This window comes from Petromyzon marinus, chromosome 63 (genome assembly GCF_048934315.1).
Source record: "Petromyzon marinus isolate PM22_M1 ecotype Great Lakes invasive population chromosome 63, UKy_Petmar_22M1.pri1.0, whole genome shotgun sequence".
NCBI classification, from domain to species: Eukaryota; Metazoa; Chordata; class Hyperoartia; order Petromyzontiformes; family Petromyzontidae; genus Petromyzon; species Petromyzon marinus.
The window spans coordinates 7,472,251-7,483,355 of record NC_133729.1 but is presented as its reverse complement, the minus strand read 5'-3'; the positions used below and the strand labels follow the sequence as shown (position 1 = coordinate 7,483,355).

General features: G+C 49.5%; 2 protein-coding genes across 3 annotated transcripts in view; one reads left to right on the top strand and one right to left on the bottom strand.

The window, feature by feature from the left end:
• Positions 1–11,105, top strand: part of LOC142906343 (uncharacterized) — a 107,245-nt gene that overhangs the window by 45,978 nt on the left and 50,162 nt on the right. The window lies entirely within an intron of this gene.
• Positions 1–11,105, bottom strand: part of GPT (glutamic--pyruvic transaminase) — an 81,509-nt gene that overhangs the window by 24,484 nt on the left and 45,920 nt on the right. For both annotated transcript variants that reach the window (XM_076053925.1, XM_076053924.1), the window contains 2 exons: positions 4,702–4,810; positions 3,649–3,782 (listed from right to left, as the gene is read on the bottom strand). In XM_076053925.1, the coding sequence (XP_075910040.1) occupies positions 3,649–3,782; positions 4,702–4,810 (243 nt within the window). The remainder of the gene's footprint in view (positions 1–3,648; positions 3,783–4,701; positions 4,811–11,105) is intronic.

The window sequence follows — 11,105 nt, the reverse complement described above, 5'->3', positions numbered from 1 at the left end:
TGACGATACTCTCTAAGCGACACGTGACGATACTCTCTAAGTGACACGTGACGATACTCTCTAAGTGACGATACTCTCTAAGTGACACGTGACGATACTCTCTAAGTGACGATACTCTCTAAGCGACACGTGACGATACTCTCTAAGTGACACGTGACGATACTCCCTAAGAGACACGTGACGATACTCTCTAAGTGACGATACTCTCTAAGCGACACGTGACGATACTCTCTAAGTGACACGTGACGATACTCTCTAAGAGACACGTGACGATACTCTCTAAGTGACACGTGACGATACTCTCTAAGTGACACGTGACGATACTCTCTAAGTGACGATACTCTCTAAGCGACACGTGACGATACTCTCTAAGTGACACGTGACGATACTCTCTAAGAGACACGTGACGATACTCTCTAAGTGACGATACTCTCTAAGAGACACGTGACGATACTCTCTAAGTGACACGTGACGATACTCTCTAAGTGACGATACTCTCTAAGCGACACGTGACGATACTCTCTAAGTGACACGTGACGACACTCTCTAAGCGACACGTGACGATACTCTCTAAGTGACGTGTGATGATACTCTCTAAGTGACACGTGACGATACTCTCTAAGTGACGATACTCTCTAAGTGACACGTGACTCTCTAAGTGACGATACTCTCTAAGTAACACGTGACGATACTCTCTAAGTGACACGTGACGATACTCTCTAAGAGACACGTGACGATACTCTCTAAGTGACACGTGACAATACTCTCTAAGAGACACGTGACGATACTCTCTAAGTGACACGTGACGACACTCTCTAAGCAACACGTGACGATACTCTCTAAGTGACGTGTGATGATACTCTCTAAGTGACACGTGACGATACTCTCTAAGTGACACGTGACGATACTCTCTAAGTGACGATACTCTCTAAGTGACACGTGACGATACTCTCTAAGAGACACGTGACGATACTCTCTAAGTGACACGTGACGATACTCTCTAAGAGACACGTGACGATACTCTCTAAGTGACACGTGACGATACTCTCTAAGTGACACGTGACGATACTCTCTAAGAGACACGTGACGATACTCTCTAAGTGACACGTGACGATACTCTCTAAGTGACGTGTGACGATACTCTCTAAGTGACACGTGACGATACTCTCTAAGAGACACGTGACGATACTCTCTAAGTGACACGTGACGATACTCTCTAAGTGACGATACTCTCTAAGTGACACGTGACGATACTCTCTAAGTGACGATACTCTCTAAGTGACACGTGACGATACTCTCTAAGAGACACGTGACGATACTCTCTAAGTGACACGTGACGATACTCTCTAAGTGACACGTGACGATACTCTCTAAGTGACGATACTCTCTAAGTGACACGTGACGATACTCTCTAAGTGACACGTGACGATACTCTCTAAGTGACGATACTCTCTAAGTGACACGTGACGATACTCTCTAAGCGACACGTGACGATACTCCCTAAGTGACACGTGACGATACTCTCTAAGTGACACGTGACGATACTCTCTAAGTGACACGTGACGATACTCTCTAAGCGACACGTGACGATACTCTCTAAGTGACGACACTCTCTAAGCAACACGTGACGATACTCTCTAAGTGACACGTGACGATACTCTCTAAGCAACACGTGACGATACTAAGTGACACGTGACAATACTCTCTAAGTGACACGTGACGATACTCTCTAAGTGACACGTGACGATACTCTCTAAGTGACACGTGACGATACTCTCTAAGTGACACGTGACGATACTCTCTAAGTGACACGTGACGATACTCTCTAAGCGACACGTGACGATACTCTCTAAGTGACACGTGACGATACTCTCTAAGTGACGATACTCTCTAAGTGACACGTGACGATACTCTCTAAGTGACGATACTCTCTAAGCGACACGTGACGATACTCTCTAAGTGACACGTGACGATACTCCCTAAGAGACACGTGACGATACTCTCTAAGTGACGATACTCTCTAAGCGACACGTGACGATACTCTCTAAGTGACACGTGACGATACTCTCTAAGAGACACGTGACGATACTCTCTAAGTGACACGTGACGATACTCTCTAAGTGACACGTGACGATACTCTCTAAGTGACGATACTCTCTAAGTGACACGTGACGATACTCTCTAAGTGACACGTGACGATACTCTCTAAGAGACACGTGACGATACTCTCTAAGTGACGATACTCTCTAAGAGACACGTGACGATACTCTCTAAGTGACACGTGACGATACTCTCTAAGTGACGATACTCTCTAAGCGACACGTGACGATACTCTCTAAGTGACACGTGACGACACTCTCTAAGCGACACGTGACGATACTCTCTAAGTGACGTGTGATGATACTCTCTAAGTGACACGTGACGATACTCTCTAAGTGACGATACTCTCTAAGTGACACGTGACTCTCTAAGTGACGATACTCTCTAAGTAACACGTGACGATACTCTCTAAGTGACACGTGACGATACTCTCTAAGAGACACGTGACGATACTCTCTAAGTGACACGTGACGATACTCTCTAAGAGACACGTGACGATACTCTCTAAGTGACACGTGACGACACTCTCTAAGCAACACGTGACGATACTCTCTAAGTGACGTGTGATGATACTCTCTAAGTGACACGTGACGATACTCTCTAAGTGACACGTGACGATACTCTCTAAGTGACGATACTCTCTAAGTGACACGTGACGATACTCTCTAAGAGACACGTGACGATACTCTCTAAGTGACACGTGACGATACTCTCTAAGAGACACGTGACGATACTCTCTAAGTGACACGTGACGATACTCTCTAAGTGACACGTGACGATACTCTCTAAGAGACACGTGACGATACTCTCTAAGTGACACGTGACGATACTCTCTAAGTGACGTGTGACGATACTCTCTAAGTGACACGTGACGATACTCTCTAAGAGACACGTGACGATACTCTCTAAGTGACACGTGACGATACTCTCTAAGTGACGATACTCTCTAAGTGACACGTGACGATACTCTCTAAGTGACGATACTCTCTAAGTGACAAGTGACGATACTCTCTAAGTGACACGTGACGATACTCTCTAAGTGACGATACTCTCTAAGTGACACGTGACGATACTCTCTAAGTGACGTGTGACGATACTCTCTAAGTGACACGTGACGATACTCTCTAAGTGACGTGTGACGATACTCTCTAAGTGACGATACTCTCTAAGTGACGATACTCTCTAAGCGACACGTGACGATACTCTCTAAGTGACGATACTCTCTAAGTGACGATACTCTAAGTGACACGTGACGATACTCTCTAAGTGACGATACTCTCTAAGTGACGATACTCTAAGTGACACGTGACGATACTCTCTAAGTGACGATACTCTCTAAGTGACACGTGACTCTCTAAGAGACACGTGACGATACTCTCTAAGCGACACGTGATGGGAAACCCGCAGGAGCCGGAGAGAAATCCACGCGACCACGGGGAGTGACAGAGAGAGACAAAGACGGAGAGACCCAGGGCTTGAGGGTGGCGAGTTCGACCTCCCGACCACCGCCGCCGCCGAGTTGACCTCCCGACCACCGCCGCCGCTCACCACGATGGTGTCGCTGGCGCCCGTGCTCAGGAAGACATCGTTGGGGTCGCACGCGATCCCTCCGTCACGCCGCTCGATGAAGCGCGCCACGTCCTGACGCAGACACTCGATGCCCTGGCTAGCGCTGTACGCACCTGCACACGGGGCGTGGGTGGGGGGTGGGTGGGGGGTGGGTGGGGGGTGAGTGGGGGGGTGAGTGGGGGGTGAGTGTGTGATGAGTGGTGAGTGTGTGGTGAGTTGGAGGTGAGTGCGGGGTGAGTGGGGGGCGAGTAGGGGGTGAGTGTGTGATGAGTGGGGGGAGTGTGGTGAGTGTGTGGTGAGTGGGGGGTGAGTGGGGGGCGAGTAGGGGGTGAGTGTGTGATGAGTGGGGGGTGTGTGGTGAGTGTGTGGTGAGTGGGGGGTGAGTGTGTGGTGAGTGCGGGGTGAGTGTGTGGTGGGTGTGTGGTGAGTGTGTGGTGAGTGGGGGGTGAGTGGGGGGCGAGTAGGGGGTGAGTGTGTGATGAGTGGGGGGTGTGTGGTGAGTGTGTGGTGAGTGGGGGGTGAGTGGGGGGCGAGTAGGGGGTGAGTGTGTGGTGAGTGTGTGGTGAGTGTGTGGTGAGTGGGGGGTGAGTGGGGGGCGAGTAGGGGGTGAGTGTGTGATGAGTGGGGGGTGTGTGGTGAGTGTGTGGTGAGTGGGGGGTGAGTGGGGGGCGAGTAGAGGGTGAGTGTGTGGTGAGTGTGTGGTGAGTGTGTGGTGAGTGTGTGGTGAGTGTGTGGTGAGTGGGGGGTGAGTGGGGGGGTGAGTGATGAGTGCGGGGTGAGTGTGTGGTGAGTGTGTGGTGAGTGGGGGGTGAGTGCGGGGTGAGTGTGTGGTGAGTGTGTGGTGAGTGGTGGGTGTGGGGTGAGAGCGCTGATGACGTCACTGATGATGCCCGTGATGATGATGATGACGGTGATGATGATGACAGGGATGATGATGATGCCCGTGATGATGATGATGACAGGGTTGATGATGATGACGCTGATGATGACGTCACTGATGACGTCACTGATGATGTCGATGGTGGCGCTCACCGATGCTCCTCCCTCCGCACCCGTCAAGAACCCGCCGTGCGCGCTGCTTCGCATCCTCCGGTAGTGCCGAGTCCTCAAACAACGCCGGGTACAGACACAGCGCCAGCACCTGGGGGGGTCACGTGGGGGTCTCTGTGTGAGTCTATGGGTCTCTGTGTGAGTCTATGGGTCTCTGTGTGAGTGAGTCTATGGGTCTCTGTGTGAGTCTATGGGTCTCTGTGTGATGAGTCTATGGGTCTCTGTGTGAGTCTATGGGTCTCTGTGTGAGTGAGTCTATGGGTCTCTGTGTGAGTGAGTCTATGGGTCTCTGTGTGAGTGAGTCTATGGGTCTCTGTGTGAGTCTATGGGTCTCTGTGTGAGTGAGTCTATGGGTCTCTGTGTGAGTCTATGGGTCTCTGTGTGAGTGAGTCTATGGGTCTCTGTGTGAGTCTATGGGTCTCTGTGTGAGTGAGTCTATGGGTCTCTGTGTGATGAGTCTATGGCTCTCTGTGTGAGTCTATGGGTCTCTGTGTGAGTCTATGGGTCTCTGTTTGAGTGAGTCTATGGGTCTCTGTGTGAGTGAGTCTATGGGTCTCTGTGTGAGTGAGTCTATGGGTCTCTGTTTGAGTGAGTCTATGGGTCTCTGTGTGAGTGAGTCTATGGGTCTCTGTGTGAGTGCGTCTATGGGTCTCTGTGTGAGTCTATGGGTCTCTGTGTGAGTGAGTCTATGGGTCTCTGTGTGAGTCTATGGGTCTCTGTGTGAGTGAGTCTATGGATCTCTGTGTGGTGAGTCTATGGGTCTCTGTGTGAGTGAGTCTATGGGTCTCTGTGTGAGTGAGTCTATGGGTCTCTGTGTGAGTCTATGGGTCTCTGTGTGAGTCTATGGGTCTCTGTGTGAGTCTATGGGTCTCTGTGTGAGTGAGTCTATGGGTCTCTGTGTGAGTGAGTCTATGGGTCTCTGTGTGGTGAGTCTATGGGTCTCTGTGTGAGTGAGTCTATGGGTCTCTGTGTGAGTCTATGGGTCTCTGTGTGAGTGAGTCTATGGGTCTCTGTGTGAGTCTATAGGTCTCTGTGTGAGTCTATGGGTCTCTGTGTGAGTGAGTCTATGGGCCTCTGTGTGAGTGAGTCTATGGGTCTCTGTGTGAGTCTATAGGTCTCTGTGTGAGTCTATGGGTCTCTGTGTGAGTGAGTCTATGGGTCTCTGTGTGAGTGAGTCTATGGGTCTCTGTGTGAGTCTATAGGTCTCTGTGTGAGTCTATGGGTCTCTGTGTGAGTGAGTCTATGGGCCTCTGTGTGAGTCTATGGGTCTCTGTGTGAGTGAGTCTATGGGTCTCTGTGTGAGTGAGTCTATGGGTCTCTGTGTGAGTGAGTCTATGGGTCTCTTTGTGAGTGAGTCTATGGGTCTCTGTGTGATGAGTCTATGGCTCTCTGTGTGAGTCTATGGGTCTCTGTGTGAGTCTATGGGTCTGTGTTTGAGTGAGTCTATGGGTCTCTGTGTGAGTGAGTCTATGGGTCTCTGTGTGAGTGAGTCTATGGGTCTCTGTTTGAGTGAGTCTATGGGTCTCTGTGTGAGTGAGTCTATGGGTCTCTGTGTGAGTGCGTCTATGGGTCTCTGTGTGAGTCTATGGGTCTCTGTGTGAGTGAGTCTATGGGTCTCTGTGTGAGTCTATGGGTCTCTGTGTGAGTGAGTCTATGGATCTCTGTGTGGTGAGTCTATGGGTCTCTGTGTGAGTGAGTCTATGGGTCTCTGTGTGAGTGAGTCTATGGGTCTCTGTGTGAGTCTATGGGTCTCTGTGTGAGTCTATGGGTCTCTGTGTGAGTCTATGGGTCTCTGTGTGAGTGAGTCTATGGGTCTCTGTGTGAGTGAGTCTATGGGTCTCTGTGTGGTGAGTCTATGGGTCTCTGTGTGAGTGAGTCTATGGGTCTCTGTGTGAGTCTATGGGTCTCTGTGTGAGTGAGTCTATGGGTCTCTGTGTGAGTCTATAGGTCTCTGTGTGAGTCTATGGGTCTCTGTGTGAGTGAGTCTATGGGCCTCTGTGTGAGTGAGTCTATGGGTCTCTGTGTGAGTCTATAGGTCTCTGTGTGAGTCTATGGGTCTCTGTGTGAGTGAGTCTATGGGTCTCTGTGTGAGTGAGTCTATGGGTCTCTGTGTGAGTCTATAGGTCTCTGTGTGAGTCTATGGGTCTCTGTGTGAGTGAGTCTATGGGTCTCTGTGTGAGTCTATGGGTCTCTGTGTGAGTGAGTCTATGGGTCTCTGTGTGAGTGAGTCTATGGGTCTCTGTGTGAGTGAGTCTATGGGTCTCTTTGTGAGTGAGTCTATGGGTCTCTGTGTGATGAGTCTATGGCTCTCTGTGTGAGTCTATGGGTCTCTGTGTGAGTCTATGGGTCTCTGTTTGAGTGAATCTATGGGTCTCTGTGTGAGTGAGTCTATGGGTCTCTGTGTGAGTGAGTCTATGGGTCTCTGTTTGAGTGAGTCTATGGGTCTCTGTGTGAGTGAGTCTATGGGTCTCTGTGTGAGTGCGTCTATGGGTCTCTGTGTGAGTCTATGGGTCTCTGTGTGAGTGAGTCTATGGGTCTCTGTGTGAGTCTATGGGTCTCTGTGTGAGTGAGTCTATGGATCTCTGTGTGGTGAGTCTATGGGTCTCTGTGTGAGTGAGTCTATGGGTCTCTGTGTGAGTGAGTCTATGGGTCTCTGTGTGAGTCTATGGGTCTCTGTGTGAGTCTATGGGTCTCTGTGTGAGTCTATGGGTCTCTGTGTGAGTGAGTCTATGGGTCTCTGTGTGAGTGAGTCTATGGGTCTCTGTGTGGTGAGTCTATGGGTCTCTGTGTGAGTGAGTCTATGGGTCTCTGTGTGAGTCTATGGGTCTCTGTGTGAGTGAGTCTATGGGTCTCTGTGTGAGTCTATAGGTCTCTGTGTGAGTCTATGGGTCTCTGTGTGAGTGAGTCTATGGGCCTCTGTGTGAGTGAGTCTATGGGTCTCTGTGTGAGTCTATAGGTCTCTGTGTGAGTCTATGGGTCTCTGTGTGAGTGAGTCTATGGTTCTCTGTGTGAGTGAGTCTATGGGTCTCTGTGTGAGTCTATAGGTCTCTGTGTGAGTCTATGGGTCTCTGTGTGAGTGAGTCTATGGGCCTCTGTGTGAGTCTATGGGTCTCTGTGTGAGTGAGTCTATGGGTCTCTGTGTGAGTGAGTCTATGGGTCTCTGTGTGAGTGAGTCTATGGGTCTCTTTGTGAGTGAGTCTATGGGTCTCTGTGTGATGAGTCTATGGCTCTCTGTGTGAGTCTATGGGTCTCTGTGTGAGTCTATGGGTCTCTGTTTGAGTGAGTCTATGGGTCTCTGTGTGAGTGAGTCTATGGGTCTCTGTGTGAGTGAGTCTATGGGTCTCTGTTTGAGTGAGTCTATGGGTCTCTGTGTGAGTGAGTCTATGGGTCTCTGTGTGAGTGCGTCTATGGGTCTCTGTGTGAGTCTATGGGTCTCTGTGTGAGTGAGTCTATGGGTCTCTGTGTGAGTCTATGGGTCTCTGTGTGAGTGAGTCTATGGATCTCTGTGTGGTGAGTCTATGGGTCTCTGTGTGAGTGAGTCTATGGGTCTCTGTGTGAGTGAGTCTATGGGTCTCTGTGTGAGTCTATGGGTCTCTGTGTGAGTCTATGGGTCTCTGTGTGAGTGAGTCTATGGGTCTCTGTGTGAGTGAGTCTATGGGTCTCTGTGTGAGTGAGTCTATGGGTCTCTGTGTGAGTGAGTCTATGGGTCTCTGTGTGAGTGAGTCTATGGGTCTCTGTGTGAGTGAGTCTATGGGTCTCTGTGTGAGTGAGTCTATGGGTCTCTGTGTGAGTGAGTCTATGGGTCTCTGTGTGAGTGAGTCTATGGGTCTCTGTGTGAGTGAGTGTATAGGTCTCTGCGTGAGTGAGTCTATGGGTCTCTGTGTGAGTGAGTCTATGGGTCTCTGTGTGAGTGAGTCTATGGGTCTCTGTGTGAGTGAGTGTATAGGTCTCTGCGTGAGTGAGTCTATGGGTCTCTGTGTGAGTGAGTCTATGGGTCTCTGTGTGAGTGAGTCTATGGGTCTCTGTGTGAGTGAGTCTATGGGTCTCTGTGTGAGTGAGTCTATGGGTCTCTGTGTGAGTGAGTCTATGGGTCTCTGTGTGAGTGAGTGTATAGGTCTCTGTGTGATGAGTCTATGAGTCTCTGTGTGAGTGAGTCTATGGGTGTCTTTATGATGAGTCTATGGGTGTCTGTATGATGAGTATATGGGTCTCTGTGTAAATTAGTCTATGGGTCTCTGTGTGAGTGAGTCTATGGGTGTCTTTGTGAGTGAGTATATGGGTCTCTGTGTGATGAGTCTATGAGTCTCTGTGTGAGTGAGTCTATGGGTCTCTGTGTGATGAGTCTATGGGTCTCTGTGGGAGTGAGTCTATGGGTCTCTGTGTGAGTGAGTCTATGGGTCTCTGTGTGAGTGAGTCTATGGGTCTCTGTGTGAGTGAGTTTATGGGTCTCTGTGTGAGTGAGTCTATGGGTCTCTGTGTGCGTGAGTCTTTGGGTCTCTGTGTGAGTGAGTGTATAGGTCTCTGTGTGATGAGCCTATGAGTCTCTGTGTGAGTGAGTCTATGGGTCTCTGTGTGAGTGAGTCTATGGGTGTCTTTATGATGAGTCTATGGGTGTCTGTATGATGAGTATATGGGTCTCTGTGTAAATTAGTCTATGGGTCTCTGTGTGAGTGAGTCTATGGGTGTCTTTGTGAGTGAGTATATGGGTCTCTGTGTGATGAGTCTATGAGTCTCTGTGTGAGTGAGTCTATGGGTCTCTGTGTGAGTGAGTCTATGGGTCTCTGTGTGAGTGAGTCTATGGGTCTCTGTGTGAGTGAGTCTATGGGTCTCTGTGTGAGTGAGTGTATAGGTCTCTGCGTGAGTGAGTCTATGGGTCTCTGTGTGAGTGAGTCTATGGGTCTCTGTGTGAGTGAGTCTATGGGTCTCTGTGTGAGTGAGTGTATAGGTCTCTGCGTGAGTGAGTCTATGGGTCTCTGTGTGAGTGAGTCTATGGGTCTCTGTGTGAGTGAGTCTATGGGTCTCTGTGTGAGTGAGTCTATGGGTCTCTGTGTGAGTGAGTCTATGGGTCTCTGTGTGAGTGAGTCTATGGGTCTCTGTGTGAGTGAGTGTATAGGTCTCTGTGTGATGAGTCTATGAGTCTCTGTGTGAGTGAGTCTATGGGTGTCTTTATGATGAGTCTATGGGTGTCTGTATGATGAGTATATGGGTCTCTGTGTAAATTAGTCTATGGGTCTCTGTGTGAGTGAGTCTATGGGTGTCTTTGTGAGTGAGTATATGGGTCTCTGTGTGATGAGTCTATGAGTCTCTGTGTGAGTGAGTCTATGGGTCTCTGTGTGATGAGTCTATGGGTCTCTGTGGGAGTGAGTCTATGGGTCTCTGTGTGAGTGAGTCTATGGGTCTCTGTGTGAGTGAGTCTATGGGTCTCTGTGTGAGTGAGTTTATGGGTCTCTGTGTGAGTGAGTCTATGGGTCTCTGTGTGCGTGAGTCTTTGGGTCTCTGTGTGAGTGAGTGTATAGGTCTCTGTGTGATGAGCCTATGAGTCTCTGTGTGAGTGAGTCTATGGGTCTCTGTGTGAGTGAGTCTATGGGTGTCTTTATGATGAGTCTATGGGTGTCTGTATGATGAGTATATGGGTCTCTGTGTAAATTAGTCTATGGGTCTCTGTGTGAGTGAGTCTATGGGTGTCTTTGTGAGTGAGTATATGGGTCTCTGTGTGATGAGTCTATGAGTCTCTGTGTGAGTGAGTCTATGGGTCTCTGTGTGATGAGTCTATGGGTCTCTGTGGGAGTGAGTCTATGGGTCTCTGTGTGAGTGAGTCTATGGGTCTCTGTGTGAGTGAGTCTATGGGTCTCTGTGTGAGTGAGTTTATGGGTCTCTGTGTGAGTGAGTCTATGGGTCTCTGTGTGCGTGAGTCTTTGGGTCTCTGTGTGAGTGAGTGTATAGGTCTCTGTATGAGTGAGTTTATGGGTCTCTGTGTGAGTGAGTCTATGGGTCTCTGTGTGAGTCTATGGGTCTCTGTGTGGTGAGTCTATGGGTCTCTGTGTGAGTGAGTCTATGGGTCTCTGTGTGAGTCTATGGGTCTCTGTGTGATGAGTATATGGGTCTCTGTGTGATGAGTCTATGGGTCTCTGTGTGGGTCTATGGGTCTCTGTGTGGTGAGTCTATGGGTCTCTGTGTGAGTCTATGGGTCTCTGTGTGAGTCTATGGGTCTCTGTGTGAGTGAGTTTATGGGTCTCTGTGTGAGTGAGTCTATGGGTCTCTGTGTGAGTCTATGGGTCTCTGTGTGAGTCTATGGGTCTCTGTGTGGTGAGTCTATGGGTCTCTGTGTGGTGAGTCTATGGGTCTCTGTGTGAGTCTATGAGTCTCTGTGTGAGTGAGTCTATGGG